This window comes from Papaver somniferum, chromosome 8 (assembly GCF_003573695.1).
Source record: "Papaver somniferum cultivar HN1 chromosome 8, ASM357369v1, whole genome shotgun sequence".
NCBI classification, from domain to species: Eukaryota; Viridiplantae; Streptophyta; class Magnoliopsida; order Ranunculales; family Papaveraceae; genus Papaver; species Papaver somniferum.
Window position 1 is genome coordinate 121,511,155 of NC_039365.1, and position 17,438 is coordinate 121,528,592.

Below are 17,438 nucleotides of genomic sequence, written 5' to 3' on the forward strand. Positions count from 1 at the left end.
GGAGTTTTTCTGCTTTTGTGGTTTCCTCATTAACAAAATTTCTGGAGCCTGTGTTATTTCGTTTCCGCATTATATTTTATATATAATTGAAATATCACAGGTTGTGCATAGTTCAATCAATTAGATAATCCAACCTTTGGTTGTTGATAAAAATTGATTGACACTTGAACATTGGTCTTTGGTACCATTCAACTTGTTTCACATAATAATCAGGCTCGCGGATTTTTATCTGTTTGATTTGTTGATTACATTGTGAAAAAGAGATACAACTCTCGGATATATTTACATTGATTGAGTCTGACTGTCTAGTTGATTCTCTTGGAATTATATTGGAGTTTGTCCATACAAATTGCCTAAATGAAATATTGTGTGAGGTTGTTAGACCCCCGCTTTTTCAATATCAGTAAGTTTGATCATTTGTATGGGCAATTCTAAATTGATCCATAAATTAATTCATAAAACTAATATTGTTAAGGACCTTTGGCATCTAATTGCTAAATCATATTTCGAGATTTTTCACAAGACAAACTTGACTTGGAACTTTTTCTTTTTAATTTACTATAAGTCATACGATACGACATAGTCTCAATAGATAGAATGATGGTATAGTTTGTAAAATAGAATGGTTCAGTCTTCGCATGCCTGATACAGAAGATCTCCAAATGTCTTCGTCAATCTTCAGTCTTCAAAGGTGATCTATGATACTCAACTACCATTCTAACCTAGTCTGAAACTTGACTTAGTATACTAAAATCAAGATACAATTTTGATCACCTAACATTGAGATAGCAAAATTTGTGGATTCAACCGAGCGATGCTCTAACATAAATGTTACTTAATTTTCTTATAAAAAAAACCATGACTGCTAACAGGGGTACTAAATTGCGGTGTACTATTCCAAAGACAAATGATGTTTTGTCTTACATGTAATTTGGTACACCCCCGAACAAACTGGTAGCTCCCATTCGTAGTCTTGAAAAAAATTTAATTGTTAGCGTTATATGGGCTCACTTTGCAAAAATACATTGCGGACCAGTTATGGAATCTTCTTTTCAAAACCCACGCTCATAAATTTGAGGCACCCAGGTCCCAGACTATAAAGAACTGTGAAAGGGAAACCGTACGTCGAGAAAGAAAGTGCGGAATTGGATATGAACCATCAATTTTTAGAAGGATCCTTTTTAGAATTCGTTTCGTTTTCTAAATTCTTCTTCCTGAGAAGAAATATTTCAGGTATGAAATCTGTCCATTTTCCATTTATTTATTTTTTTCATTTTTGTTTTTTGTTCTTGAAACTAAGTAATTTTTCTACCATTTTTCTATTAGCATAAGACGAAACAGCGGAAATAAGAACCTTTTCCAGCCCTCGTATAAGGTTAGTTTTCATTTAACATGCAATTTTAATTACTCTCTGAAATATAAACTGCATCAACTAGTTGAAATTTTGATGATTAAAAATTACGGAAATTTGGTTCATTTTCTATGTTCTTGATTAACAGGGTTTCCCATTTGTGAAACGAAATTGATGATATTTTTGTTAGCAAATTCTTTTGTATTTTTAGTCTTTGTTAAGGTTAGTCATAGCCACGAGACTACAGCCTCCTTAGGATCATAGTCTGGGTACTGTGGTGTTCCTTGGATTGGTGGAAATGGAATCCTGAAGATTTACCCCCTACATTAAACTTGATGAGCCAAAATAAATCATTAATTTAACAAAATCACCTCTAGATTTTTTGAACATTACATTGTAGTCTACTAGCCAGCATTTTAATGTACAATCAATCTAGTTATCTCAAGATTTTAAAAAGCGAAAGCGTGGGGCGAATCACTCTCATACTAAAGCGTAAAGCGTAAAACGAAAACGAGCTTTTTAAAATACACAATAATATGTATACATAAGATGTTGTCAACCTAATAAAAGAAAATTACGAAGTCCGGACATAATATAAGGAACAATTAAACTAAGCATATGACATACTGATACTTCATATTCTACCCAAGAGCTTTAAAATATACTATCCACGAACGTATGCCTCATTCATATCATCATGTAGACAGTCATCGTCATCATGATCATCATACCCCATAAATTAGGTCTATTAGTATTTAGTTAGAAAACGTGAAACAGACCGTACTGGGCTTCACCGAACAGCTTTTTATTTTCTAATATAAATCAATAAGTAAAGCGGCACTCTAGAAGCGCCTAAGACCTGAAGCGCAAAAAAGCGCCCAAAAGCGCGCCCCAAAAGCGCCTTTTTAAACCATGAATTATCTGAACATGCTTGTTTCGACTGTGAACTTTCCTATTAGGTATCCTTCAATGTCAACCAAAAGAAACACAAATAACAGACTTGGTCCCTTACATACTTGTGGTAAAGCAGTAGTTATCACAGATGAGCTTACAAGGCATACTAAAAAACTGAAGGTTTACCGGATCCGTAAGACTCTATAACACAAGCAATCTCTACATAGTTAGCCGAGTTATGTAATGAATATTACTTGCCAGTGGTTTTCTCTTTCATGGATGATCAAGTCATAACCAATAAAAAGGTTTACCAGATAGACATCGTAGCACCAGGCGACATGTTTCTAATGGTAATTCATAGAATAATAAATTTATTCTAAATCTCTGCAATCTAAATATAAGTTTGTCTATAATTTGGTTTTAGGTATCTAAAATGGAGAATAGAGGAAATACGGATAGAAGACTTGGTCCTTTGCATACTAGTGGAAATGCAATGGTAACAACAGCCTACAAGGCCTACAAGAGAGTAGAATTATTGGCTAATCCAATTGGCACAATAGCACAAAAACTAGGTAGAGTTGTGAAGCCAACTGTTTACATTCTGCAAAATCACTGGCTTGCAATCCTCTCTTACGCAGATGATCAAATCTTATTTGTTGAAAAGGCCATTGAGAATGTCTTCCCACCATCCAGCTACATCTTCAACAAGATCGACACCCTTGTACATGTCACCGAGACCCTGCCGGCAAGATTTGACAATGCAGCCGACAAATTACCAGCGATAATACAACGAGTGCCGTATTTGGAATGGGCATTTGCCCAATTGTTTCTGATATTGAGTTTCTTGATTAGTACACTAACTAATTGGGGAGTGGATGGAGCTAATGAGAAAGAGATTAGAATTGACACAAATTCTCATGATGGAATTGCTACAAATAATCGTGGGCTCACTGGAATTGAAGAAATGTGTATCCCAAACAGTACGGGCAATGACACTGGGGAATGTGAGATAAAGGAAGAAATTGAGAAACAAATCAAGGAGACATACAAAGACATATTGGTTAAGAAAAAAGATGTTAATGAAGAAGAGATTAATGAAAAGAATGGCGTAGCAACTAGTTATAAGACAATATTAGAGATGGGTATGAAGGAAAGTGAAGATAAAATGGGCCAACAGCAGCAAGGAGAACAATCCGACAACAAAGAAATTGTAAGTGTGATTGAAAATGATGAAATAAAAGAGACTATGTGATTCAGGAAGAACAGGATCCAATTCTAAAGCTTTTTTCTGACGCAGGGTGGTTTAACATGTAAGGAAATTTTGATGGCTACGAGGAACAAAGAAGATGGTCGTCAAGTAGATGCTGAAACGATTTTAAATATTCCAACATGTGTGAAAGGTTCTTATTTATTTCTGTTGTTTCTTCTGTATATTTTGCTTTTCAAATATATGCACTACAACATTTTGTCTCAGTTTAATCTCTAACATTTTCCTAGATTTACAAGTTCACTAAATTGCTTTTCAAATACTTGTTTTAATAAGCAGATTACAGGCTCACTGCACAATAGCTGAGATCGAGCCGTGCTGAGCGCAAGTTGGAAACAAGAACAAAATTGTAAAAGAAAACAGTTGAGATATATAAAATTTGATCAAGACAATGTCAGAGGACAACAAGAAAAAACTAAGTCAAAATAATGTGGCACGCTAATGTTCGAGATTTTGATTAGAACTGTAAAAGAAATTTGTACTTGCTAACAAAATTAAGCATTATTGTCTTTCTGAGTACGAAGGTGAACCCACCGGGGGGGCTCGAACCCACGACTACAAGGTTAAGAGCCTTGGGATCTACCAACTGAGCTAGACTGGCTGGTTGTCCATGATCTCCCACTTACCTATATATATCCTGACCTTACCATATGTAGATCCCCATGGTGAGACGGAGTTCATCCGAGTCAAATCTAACCTCATTAGGACCTTAGCGGTGCTAACGGGTTTTATCGGGTCCGGGTCGTTTATGGGATAGTATGGATCTAGTTATTTGAGTCGGCCCTGAACCTAGTTCAATTATATGTACCCAAAACTGGACCCAATAAAACTGATGAGTGATTATCGGGTTCGGTATTTCATCAAGTATTTCGTTACGTTATTTTGAAATCAATTTGGAGTCTAGGTATCAATACTCAAGAGTCAAGACCCACACATCATTTTCAGCATAATAGAACCAAAATAAGAGAAAGTTCAAAGAATATAGTCCAAGGACTAAGTAGAGAAATAAGAATAAAAACTAAAAAGAGATAATAATTAACAAATTAGTGGAGTAGTGTTCCGTCAAGTCGATTAGAGAATACAAATACGATACAAGGATGGGTTCACCATGAACAAGAAATGGAGCTCTTGGTAGCTATTTTTGTAGAATCATAACATTAGTACTCATGCACTTTAGTTTCCATCGATATTTTTTAAAAAATTTATGTTCATTTCCGTGTGCTTTTTTTTAATATAATGCAATTTAGCATATTGCATTTTGCATTGCTATTAGGATTTAGAGCATGGAACAAAACATGGAACAAACCAAATTTGATGAGAAAACTAATTGCACTGTTGAGAAGTAAAACACATTTTGGTCGGGTTATTTAGGGTTTGAGATCAAATATAGCCTGAAACCCTGCCAACACTAAACTTGCTCGAGCGGAGGCATTGTGTGCGTCTGATAGCAGGTGGTGGTATAATTAACGTCTAGAAAATGCACAGGTTGAAGCATCCTCCCGATGATGATCGAGCGAAGATAGAAAGTACGCCTTTCTTGGGAGTACAAATAACATCTATCCCACCAGGCGTACATATTATGTTCGCCTGATGTCAGGCGTGTTTATTGAAAAGGCGGGGGCCTAACAACCACACCCAATATTTTACTTAGCAATCTGTATGGACAAACTCCAATATAATTCCAAGAGAATCAACTATACAGTCAGACTCAATCAATGGAAATATATCCAAAAGTTTGTATCTCGATTTCTCAATTCAATATGCAATCAAACAAATAGGAATTTGCAAGACCGATTGAATAAGAGAAAATAACTTGGATGGTATCACATATCAATATCCAAGTGTCAATTAATTCAATTAACAACCCACATGCCTGATTCAAGAACTGATTGAACTTAACGCACAACCTGTGATATTTCTATTATATAACAAAATATAATGCGGAAAAGAAATAACACAGACACCAGAAATTTCGTTAACGAGGAAACCGCAAATGCACAAAAATCCCGGAACCTAGTCCAGATTCATGATATAACGTATGATAATAAGATCATTAAACCTACTGGTGAGTATCCAGGGAAGTCTGGAAATGTTTGACAAATTAATTTCTGCAATACAAATCATGCCCCTAGAAGTTTGACATAAAAGATACAGTTATGTAGTTACCCTTTTTATTAAAGCATTAGGAAGGTGCAGAGACACATTTGTTGGATGTATTGTAGTCTTAGACAATAACAGATTATGATGATTAGCTAGGGCATCGAAAAAAATAAAAAATAAAAATAGAGAGACACTACAAACGAATCTGTGTTGTTAAAGGAGTGCATCCAATCCATCAGCAAGTTAGGTCATATATGTGTACTGGAAATAATTAGTAATCCACGATGAGAGATGACATGGAAAAATTGGTTAAGAAGGAACCAATATAACCCTACCTTCTGTATTTTGTCATAAATGTACAAAACTGTACTTATTTCACCATGAGCCAACCTATACTTAAGCATGTTAACCTAATAATATCTACTCAGGATGGTTCGATAAGCACTTATACCACGAAATCTCTAACCACACGGTTACAAAGAGAGGAAGGTGTACCTTGGTAATTCCTCACAAAAGTGAAGCAAATGGAAATTACTACCGGCTCTGGGTTGGAATATGCACTAATCATGGAAGATTGAATGAAATGTGCGGATGTAATAAATATATGGTGAGGGTGTGAATGTGCAGATATAGTATGCTTTTATAAGTTAATTAAAAATTATGCTAACAATTCTATCAAAATTGTCCAAACTAACAGCAACAGATTTTTCCTACAATCACCCCTTTAAAATATAAACAGATAGATTCAAGCGCTACACTTTAGTTGCGCTATTCTACCTGCATTTACCTAAAAATATATCAGACTTGTAAAATTGTGAATCTAAGCAAAAATTCTAGGCAAGAACACTTCAAAAGATTCCAGAAGAAACGTAATGATCAGCTACTAAAAACATCTTTACAAAATGATGAATTATGAAGTCCTCTATTTATTCCCAATTGGCTCCGTATAGAAATATGAAGGTGACTATTGAGACCTATGCCACAATTCCATGTCATACTCTTTATCGAGAATTCTACCTTTGCCTGCTAAGCTGATATTGTTAGGTCCTCCCAGTGATCCAGAAAGCTTTTCTGCTTCGTCATATTCATTATACATGTAGTAAGGTTTCACATAAGTTTTTGGAGCAACCAAATTAAATTTTTAAATATGAGAGAAAATGAAATTCACAATCACAACTCAAGACGGCATAAATTCATAAGGAAAAGCTTATTATCCAGGGTAATTAAATGTACCAAAAACTGTTGGATTAACTTCAGCATAGAAGTCACTAACAAGCTGGTTAGGACAAGATTAGGAAATTAATGTAATCCTAAGGGAATTAGAAGTCATCTAGTTCTAAGAAAAGGAAAGACATGTAATAAGGTAATAGGACTAAGAAAAGGAATTCATAGTTCTATATGTATATGATCACCAAAGTTGTGGTTGATCATATGAGCAAGATTAGAGCTTGTGTTTAGTTTTGAGAGATTTTCAAAACATCAATAAAGAGAGTTGTCTTTATATAAGCTAAGTTTCATCTTGCAGTTGCCATTAATTGGTATCAGAGCGTGTTTCTGAGCCATGGAAAAAGAAACCACCATTGTGGGTGCAAAACAGTTCACGCCACCATCAATACAAGTTCCAATCCTCAACGCCACAAACTACACAGTATGGGCCATGAGAATGAAGGTACTGATTAAAATCTACAAAGTTTGGGAAACAATTGATCCTGGTACATTGGACCCAGACAAAAACAATGTTGCCATTGGATTACTCTTTCAAGCAATACCAGAATGTCTTGTTCTACAAGTTGGTGAACAGGAAACTTCAAAGAAAATTTGGGATGCAATAAAGGCACGTAATCTCGGAGCTGATCGAGTTAAAGAAGCCCGTCTGCAAACCTTAATGTATGAATTTGAAAGAGTGAAGATGAAAGACACTGATACTATTGATAGCTTTGCAGGAAAGCTATCAGAGATAGCCTCAAAAGCTGCGTCACTTGGACAATCCATTGATGAAGATAAACTGGTAAAGAAATTTCTCAATAGTTTACCAAGATCCAAGTATATTCATATCATAGCTTCTCTCGAACAAGTCTTAGATTTAAAGAAAACTAGCTATGAAGATATAATTGGAAGATTGAAAGCATATGAAGAGAGAATCCTTGATGAAGAAAACAATGTAGAAACTCAAGGAAAACTCTTGTACACAAACTCTTACCAACAAAACTCTGCGAAAAGAGGAAGAGGTCGTGGAAGAGGTGGTAGAGTAAACAGAGGCCGAGGAAGAAGAGGAAGGTTTAACTCACAAGATAGAACAACTAGTCAGAATGATCAAAACCAAGGGAAAGAAAAGAAGGATAGATCAAACATTATTTGTTACAGATGTGATAAACCAGGACACTTCTCCTTTGTATGCCCTGAAAGAATACAAAAGATGGAAAAAGCAAACAAGAATGAAACAAGGGAAGCCGATACTGCTCTTTTCATGCACGAAGTGGTATTCTTAAACGAAGAGAAATTAATACCAAAGAACTATGAAACAAAGGATAGTGAAGAAGGAGTATTGTATTTAGATAATGGAGCCATCAATCACATGACTGGTAAGAGACACTACTTTTCTGAACTCAATGAGAAAATCAAAGGACAAGTGAAGTTTGGGGATGGATCTTCTGTAGAAATTGAAGGGAAAGGATCAATTCTATTTCAGAGCAAAACCGGAGAACAGAAGCTTGTCACAAACATCTACTTCATCCCAAACTTACAAAGCAACATTCTAAGTTTAAGACAAGCTACAGAAGTTGGATGTGATGTTAGAATGCGACAAGATTATCTAACAGTTCATGACCCAAGTGGAAGACTTTTAGTTAGAGTCTCACGCTCACAGAATAGACTCTACAAGATAAGTCTCATGATTGGAAGGCCATTGTGTCTGAATATGAGACTGGAAGATCATACATGGAAGTGGCATGCAAGGTTAGGACACATAAGTTTCAGAACCTTAAAAACTATGTCTCAGAACAAGATGGTTCGAGGGCTACCACAGATAAACGATGAATCAAGGATCTGTGAATCATGTTTAGTTGAGACACAAACGCGTCAAGGTTTTCCAAAAGCAACAACATTCAGAGTGGTAGTAAGTCGCGACGTGGTGTTTGATGAGACATCACATTGGAACTGAAAAGAAACTAATGATGGACCAAGTAGGGATCCAGGAATGTTTCACATGAGATGGGTTCAAGTAATTGATGAAGGCGAAGGACCCATAATCATCAATACCAATGGAAACAATGATGTTAATCAAGAAGAAGAAGAGAATAATGAAAACACTAAGAATAATGAAGAAGTAGAAGAAGAAGAAGAAGAAGAAGAGATCGATGAAATAACTCAACCCATTCCACTGCGAAAATCAACAAGACAGATACAAAAGCCACAGTATCTGGAGGATTATGTTCTTCAAGCTGCAGAAGAATGTGAGATAATGCTACTTTCTGTTAATGATGAACCAAGGAATTTTCAGGAAGCAAAGGTCTCGACTAAATGGACACAAGCATGTAGAGAAGAAATTATTTCAATCAACAGAGACAAGACTTGGTTTCTAGTTGATAAGCCAGGTGGGGTAAAAGTGATTGCAGTCTATGTAGATGATCTATTTTTGACTGGCAACTCCCTTAAGGTGATCAATGAGTTCAAGATAGAAATGTCATCAAAGTTTGAGATGTCAGACCTCGGAAAACTCACTTATTACCTTGGCATAGAAGTCCACCAAGGAGTAGATGGGATTCAGATTAAACAAGAAGCTTATGCAAGGAGAATTCTGAAAGAAGCAGGACTTGAAACTTGTAATCCAACTAAGATACCAATGGAGTTTATGAAGCTGAGTTTATGGCTGCAACAGAAGCAGCTAAACAATCAATATGGCTTCAAGAAATGTTGGGTGAAATCAAAGGAAGAGAACCTGAAAAAGTTCTCATCAAGGTTGATAATAAGTCTGCAATTGCACTCACTAAAAATCCAATGTTTCATGGGAAGACGAAACACATTCACAAAAGGTATCATTTCATACGAGAATGCATCGAGAAGGAGGTCATTAATGTTGAACACATACCAGGAACTGAGCATAAAGCAGATATATTGACAAACGCATTATCTCGGATCAAGTTTGAAGAAATGAGACAATTGATTGGAGTACAAGATATGTCACGGGTAAGGTTGAAGCTTAACGGGGAGAATGTTGGATTAACTTCAACATAGAATTCACTAACAAGCTGGTTAGGACAAGATTAGGAAATTGATGTAATCCTAAGGGAATTAGAAGTCATCTAGTTCTAAGAAAAGGAAAGACATGTAATAAAGTAATAGGACTAGGAAAAGGAAAAGGAATTCATAGTTCTATATATATATGATCACCAAAGTTGTGGTTGATCATATGAGCAAGATTAGAGCTTGTGTTTAGTTTTGAGAGATTTTTTAAACATCAATAAAGAGAGTTGTATTTATATAAGCTAAGTTTCATCTTGCAGTTGCTATTAAAAACATCGTAAACCATAGTGTGCATGATTCCTTACCTCAGAAGGGAAGAGCAGTTTGAGGGAGAGATGGATCCAACATTTCCAGTGACCTTGATTTTTAATGTGCGAGACATGATGCCAGACAAATGATCTTTTGAGTCATCTAGAGTCTGCACTATAATACTCCCTCCGTCCTACTTTACTTGCCTAAATTGGATTTTGCAAAAAACTTGAAAGAAATTCAAATTACTTTCACATACACCATCAATCTTCCAAATTACTTGTTTCATATACAAATTTTGACATCCTAGTTTTTGTTTCATTTTTGATAATTAGAAAATTTTAGTGGGAAATATAGAAATTTTTTGGTACAAATTTGCTACAAAAAACTCAATTTAACAAGTAAACTAGGACGGAGGGAGTACGTTTCATGTGTATTACCACTTCAGATTATATAGTCATCACCACCAAGCAACTGTAGCTATGATGTAAAACCTTTTCCGCTATCTAATCCCAAAGTTCAGTTATTTATCCTTTAGGAAGAAATGAGATCTTCGTTTGATAGTGTATTCCACAAATGCTATGAAAATCTCAACATGATACATAAAAACATTCCACAGCTCCACACACATACAAACCAACAAAATATTTAAACCCGAGAGACCTGATAACAGAATGCAACTGTACTTATAAATAGTATGCAAGCGCAAAAATTGTAGCCCTTAAAATCATCGATCATGTTTGGGTTATAGTAAAGTCTAGGAATAAAAGAGGGTCAACTGATGAGGCTTCAAAATTGGAAGTTATATACCTCGATAAATTCTTCAATGATGAGTGCCAAATATTGTATATATTTATCCCTTTTTGTTGGCATTTAACTCATCTTTTATGCATTAATTCTACATTTTATCCCATATTCTGTATTTTCATTGTTTTCAAGAATAAATATTTTTATTAATTAATTTTGCATTTTTAGGTAATAAATAAAGTCTGGATGACTTGCGGAGCAAAAAGAGCAGAAAAGTAGTGAAAAGCCGGGAGAAATCACGCAAGGAAGCCGCGAAGAATGGTGCGCACAACCTCATTTTCTACACACAAAAACGCCTCCGTTCTCAGCCATCAGATCAGTTCTCAGAAGCATCCGACGGTCGCTCCTTCATAGAGCATCAAAATCTGAAGTCTCTGCCAAGCACCACAGCGCTGAAATTCCAAGCCTTCAGATTAGATGGTAGTTGAATCCAACGGTCGCTCCCTTGCTGTTCATCAACGTTTGATATCTTCGCCTTACACTACAACACCTAACCCCATCTAGAGCCGTTAACTTCGTTGTATAAAAAAATCTGACGGTCGCTACCAACCTCATCAGGAGGAACCATCCGATCCACCTACCAGCTTCGCATCTCGCAGCTCAGAGTCACAGAACATCAAGACTCGATGGATTCGCTCAACACTCTAGCAACCGAACCTATACCAGCTAACCAAACACCCCCCTTCTCCCAAACAGTCGAGCCCCTCTTCCATCCCCTCCCTCTGCAGAGACACCATGTCGCCACCACCTTCTCCACCTCTGCCACCAACTCACTGCCACCATCACTTCTCCACCATCATCACCCTATCACCCAACAACCAAAACCCATCTCCCCCTAGCCCTCTAGTTCCCTATTTTCTCACTTTTTCACGCTTCTCTGCCTGAAACCCTAGGCGTGAAAGACTGATAAATTAGGCAACCTAGAGTTGCAATTGGCGCATGAGAAGAGGTCAGGGAGCAATTACAAAGCATGGGTCGACGATTTCAAGGATCAATTTCAAAGAAATTAGGTAAACCTAATTCAACTGATTTTTGGGGAAGAACCCTAATTTTGTAATTTAGGGAAATTGTGTCTGTGAACTATAAATAGAGAATGGGTGTGGTGTGAGAAGCTATGCTTGGAATAGCCAGCATCCAGGACTTTCATGTCCTGTTAATGTTTTAAATTTCAGTTCAGTTTCATGTTCATGTCTACTATGTTCTGTTGATGTTACTGTTAATCCTTTTGCCTCCTGTTAGTGTTAGTTTATCATGTTAGGTTAAATTAATTCCTGTTAGTGTTTCTGTTAATGTGTTCATTGTTAATTTCAGTTGGTTATGTTAATGTTAAATGTTGTAATGCTCCTGTTGATGTTTGTTAATGTTCACTGTCATGTTTAAACTGCTGTCACAATTGATGGAATGCTAGGCTAGATATCTGTGAAGCATTGATGTGATTGTGCAATGGAAGAAATCAGTGCTCATAGCAAGCTGATTTTCTTGCCATTCCTTGTGTATGCTTAGGTTGCAGTGTTGATTGAGCATTGGGAGAAACTAGTGCTCATAGCAAGCTAGTTCTCTTCCCATTCTATTTGTTTGCATGTATTCTACCTTAGCCTTGCTCCATTTCAGTTTCTTTATCACCCCTGCCCTTGGCTTAGGCCTTGGTTCATCTTGCACTGTTTTATGCTTGTAGTTGCTTTGTTCTTTGTTTCTGTCACTGTTTTACTTCCATGTTCATTTCATTTGCTGATTTACTTCTAGTGCTGCTACTTCTTTTGGCTTGCTGCAACTCTGTTGCTTCTCTTATTCCACTGCCTTGCAGCTGCTGTGCAGCACTTGTGCTGCTGCTGCATTGCCTTCTCTGCTGCTGCAACTCTGTTGTTGCTGCTTTCTTTGCTTTCCCCTGCTGTTGCTGCTCACTGCTGCTGCTGCCCTTCTGCTGTGCAGTCTTGCTACTGCTGCTGCCTGCCAAAGCCAGCTGAGCCCAATTCAGTTCATTGTTGTGCACTCAAGCCCAAAGCTCACTTCAAACTGAAGCCCAATTCAGTCAACTGTGGGCTTAACCAAAGCCCAGTTGTTTAAAACCAAAGCCCAAATTCATTAAGGCCCAATCCAATTCAGGCTTAATCAAAAGCCTAAGTTTAAGGCCAAAGCCCATTTGCACTTCAAAGACTAACTGAGCCCAAGCTCAGTTCATTTTATTGTGAACAAACCCATTAGCACTCAAAGCCCAATTTAAGCCAAAAGGCTTCATAGCCCAATAGCAATTTAGGAACCCAATTAGCTAAACACTCCAAAACACACCCGATCTCTGTGGATCGACCCGTACTTGCACGAGCTACAACTGACGACCGTGCACTTGCGGTATTACTGTAGGCCCCCGTTTTCATTGCGCTTCATTTTATACATATCTCCGGGCCCACCAAGTTTTTGGCCCGGGGATAAAATTTCTATACCCTTTTCCAGGCCTGCCAAGTTTTTGTCTCTACACTTTTTCTTTTGGGTTGATCCTCAACTCTTTAGATTGTTAGTGTATGGTGATTTTTTTGTATATAATCCAGTAGATAAAATTTCTTAAAAACCCTTTTGTTCCTTTTGTATATATTTTGCTAATCCAATATGATCTCGGCTGAAATATGTTGGATTTTTGCCTTGAATAACGGAGTTTTAATTCTGCTTTCGCCAAAATCGGGTATTCTCTCTCCTTTTACTCTACTCAGCATGTCCCTTTCCATATGTTGCATTTTAATTCTTTCCATATTTTGAAACATTGAGGACAATGTTTAGTTTAGGTTTGGGGGTATAGAGTAGATACCATGATAATATGCCATAATTGAAAACAAAACTCCATCTTTTTGAAAAAATTGAAAAATTCCAAAAAAAATTAAAAAATGAAAAATCATAAAAATGGAGCTCATTTACCTTGAAATGTTGACTCTTGTGCAAATATGTATTTTTATTAGGAGTCTTAGTCTAGATATTTAGGCACCCTGATTCTAGCACAATTCACATAGTGATAAGAAATTTGCACGCGCACGATCTACCAATACATGTATGGCCTCGATCTTCAAGGTGTTTGATAGGAAGTTACGATTGCCAATCACTTTAGAATACTGAACGAAACTTGACTAGCTTGTTCTTTGGTTGGTTGGGATAGAAGGTGGAGGTTACATTAAGAAAGACAACCATCGAATTTAACTGGGTGCATCAAAAAGGGCTACCTCTTGCAAAGTGTCATGTAATCTTTTGTTTTCTTTTGTATTTGTATCAAAAGTGTTTCCTTATTCAAAAAAAAAAAAAAAAAAATCAGAAAAATACAAAAAAATCAAGTATTTATCAATTCCATCCTCTCTTGTTCCAAAAATAAAAGAGAGTAGTCAATGTAAATAAGAGTCATGTAAAGAGTCATTTTGTTGTTTCATTGTAATAAGCAAGGAGGGTGTATGCCATTGATGTACAACGCGAGTAATTGTGAAATACCTCCAACTCATTCACAATTCTCGTAAAGTCCGGACATCTAGCTAGATTTCGACCTCAGTTCTTAGCCTGAGAAACTATCTCTTGGTGATTAGTAGTCATAACTTCAGATCTTTCTTTACACATGTGTAGATACACTTTACACTCTTATCACATGTCCTTATTTGTTATCAGTGCTAGGATTGTGCCTTCGATAGCTAGATTGACATCTCCATTTTGCTGTGAGCTTAAACTGTTTTGCACATGTCACGTTTGATGGAATCTGAGCTTATATTTTGACCTAGAACTTTGTAGGTACGTTCTAAGCAAACCTTCACGAGACTTCAACTCGTCCACTAGGGACACTTAGTGGTTTAAAAGGCTTAGTGCATACGCTAAATGCATTCGAGAGACCAGCGACAGTGGTATAGTTAGGATTTCCTTAGTTTTGTTTTACTTGAGGACAAGTAAAATTCAGGTTTGGGGGTATTTGATGAGTGCCAAATATTGTATATATTTATCCCTTTTTGTTGGCATTTTAACTCATCTTTTATGCATTAATTCTACATTTTATCCCACATTCTGTATTTTCATTGTTTTCAAGAATAAATATTTTTATTAAAAAATTTTGCATTTTTAGGTAATAAATAAAGTTCGGATGAGTCGCGGAGCAAAAAGAGCAGAAAAGTAGTGAAAAGCCGGGAGAAATCACGCAAGGAAGCCGCGAAGAATGGTGCGCACAACCTCATTTTCTACACACAAAAGCGCCTCCGTTCTCAGCCATCAGATCAGTTCTCAGAAGCATCCGACGGTCGCTCCTTCATAGAGCATCAAAATCTGAAGTCTCTGCCGAGCACCACAGCGCTGAAATTCCAAGCCTTCAGATTAGATGGTAGTTGAATCCAACGGTCGCTCCCTTGCTGTTCATCAACGTTTGATATCTCCGACTTACACTTCAACACCTAACCCCATCTAGAGCCGTTAACTTCGTTGTATCAAAAAATCTGACGGTCGCTACAAGCTTCACTTCACATCACCGTCCGATCTACCTACCATCTTCGCATCTCGCAGCTCAGAGTCACAGAACATCAAGATTCGGTAGACCCGCCTCACACCCTAGCGACCGAACCCATCCACCTAACCAAACACCCCCCTTCTCTCCCAAACAGTCGAGCCTCTCCTCCATCACCTCCCCTCTGCAGCTCTGCAGAGACACCATGTCCGCCACCACCTTCTCCACCTCTGTCACCACCTGCTCCGCCACCCACTCTCTGTCACCACGTCAAACAATGATAACCCATCATTGTTCCCATCTCCCTAGTCCATCTAATTCACTTATTCCACACATTTTCAACCGAAACCCTAAAGTGTGAAATAGGTAAATTAGGTCGAGCTAGAGTGAAATTGAAGGCATGGAGAGGTAGAGAATGACAAATAGAAGCATGGGTCGACATCAAAATGGAGTGATTGTGTCAAATTGGGTGAGTAATCACCAACCCTAGCTACTGATATTTTGGGTGAAAATGGGTAGAACCCTAATTGTCTGTGGGTATAAATATGGGTGTGGGTGTGTTGTAGAAACTATGCTTGGAATAGCCAGCATCCAGGACTTTCATGTCCTGTTAATGTTTTAAATTTCAGTTCAGTTTCATGTTCATGTCTACTATGTTCTGTTGATGTTACTGTTAATCCTTTTGCCTCCTGTTAGTGTTAGTTTATCATGTTAGGTTAAATTAATTCCTGTTAGTGTTTCTGTTAATGTGTTCATTGTTAATTTCAGTTGGTTATGTTAATGTTAAATGTTGTAATGCTCCTGTTGATGTTTGTTAATGTTCACTGTCATGTTTAAACTGCTGTCACAATTGATGGAATGCTAGGCTAGATATCTGTGAAGCATTGATGTGATTGTGCAATGGAAGAAATCAGTGCTCATAGCAAGCTGATTTTCTTGCCATTCCTTGTGTATGCTTAGGTTGCAGTGTTGATTGAGCATTGGGAGAAACTAGTGCTCATAGCAAGCTAGTTCTCTTCCCATTCTTTTAGTATACCTCCTGAATGCCTTAGTTTTGCTCCATTTCAGTTTCACTATCATCCTTGCCCTTGTCCTTAGGCCTTGGTTCACTTGCTTTGTTCTTTGTTTTTGCCCTGTGTTGCCCTGTGTTGCTTCCATGTTTATTTTGTTTGCTATTTTCTTTACTGCATTCCCTGCCTTGGTCTTTCCCTTTGCTATATTGCCTTGTTCTGCAGCTGTTGCTGCCACTCCACTTCTCTTGCAGCTGTCTGCTACCACTGCTTGTGCTGTTGCTTTTGCCCTGTTGATTGCATCTCTTGCACTGCATCTCTTTTTTCTCCTAGTTGCTGCAGCTGCCTTTTCCTGCTACTACTTGCACTGCTTGTGCAGCTACTGTGCAGTATTGATGCTGCCTCCCTTTCTCTACTTGTGCTGCTGCTGCACTGCCTTCCTTTCTCTTGCTGCTGCTGCTGCTTTCTTTGCACTGCTGCTGCTGCTTCCTCTCCAAAGCCCAGCTTTCAAAGCTCAAGTTCAGTCCAGTTCAAGGCCTAGTTCTCAGTTCACTACCAAGCCCAGTTCACAAGTGAACTATTAAGCCCCAACCACAGTTTAGGTTAAGGTAAGCCCAAAAGCCTAGCTAAATCAAAACTGAAGTTCAGTTCCTCAAAGGCCCAAAGGCCCAGATCCTTGACTGAATCCAAAGCCCAGTTCACATCAAAAGATACTGAGCCCAATTCACAAGTGAACTGTTGAGCCCAAGTTCAGTTCACTGTTAGCCCAAAGCCCAGTGCAACTCTAAAGACCAAAAGCCCATAAGTTCACAGTTAATCCAAACAAACCAACTAAGCCCAAAGCAAATTTAGAGCCCAATAGCAACTAGAACCCAAAATAGCTAAACACTCCATAACACACCCGATCTCTGTGGATCGACCCGTACTTGCACGAGCTACAACTGACGACCGTGCACTTGCGGTATTACTGTAGGCCCGCGTTTTCATTGCGCTTCATTTTATACACATCTCCGGGCCCACCAAGTTTTTGGCCGGGGATAATTTTTAGGACCTTTTAGAAGCCTACCA

At 37.7% G+C, this 17,438-nt stretch overlaps 1 protein-coding gene across 3 annotated transcripts; it reads left to right on the forward strand.

The window, feature by feature from the left end:
- The first annotated feature begins 1,098 nt into the window (after positions 1 to 1,098).
- Positions 1,099 to 4,031, forward strand: LOC113303481. 3 transcript variants are annotated; one of them, XM_026552512.1, is made up of 5 exons: positions 1,099 to 1,233; positions 1,327 to 1,375; positions 2,670 to 3,455; positions 3,543 to 3,645; positions 3,792 to 4,031. In XM_026552512.1, exons 3-5 carry the CDS (start codon positions 2,679 to 2,681, stop codon positions 3,812 to 3,814), a joined length of 903 nt encoding a protein of 300 aa, XP_026408297.1. In that variant the 5' UTR covers positions 1,099 to 1,233; positions 1,327 to 1,375; positions 2,670 to 2,678; the 3' UTR covers positions 3,815 to 4,031. The 3 variants fall into 3 exon arrangements, with proteins under 3 accessions (XP_026408297.1, XP_026408296.1, XP_026408298.1); XM_026552511.1 differs by lacking the exon at positions 1,099 to 1,233 and having other exon boundaries at positions 1,245 to 1,375; XM_026552513.1 differs by lacking the exon at positions 1,099 to 1,233 and having other exon boundaries at positions 1,245 to 1,375; positions 3,543 to 3,636.
- Positions 4,032 to 17,438: the final 13,407 nt, after the last annotated feature.

What these genes read in the sequence shown, in the direction of transcription:
- LOC113303481 (XM_026552512.1), top strand. Translation starts at nt 2,679, where the DNA reads ATGGAGAATAGAGGAAATACGGATAGAAGACTTGGTCCTTTGCATACT. An exon ending in AATCCGACAACAAAGAAATT is followed by an intron (nt 3,456 to 3,542) that starts GTAAGTGTGATT and finishes TTTCTGACGCAG; the next exon opens with GGTGGTTTAACATGTAAGGA. An exon ending in TATTCCAACATGTGTGAAAG is followed by an intron (nt 3,646 to 3,791) that starts GTTCTTATTTAT and finishes TTTAATAAGCAG; the next exon opens with ATTACAGGCTCACTGCACAA.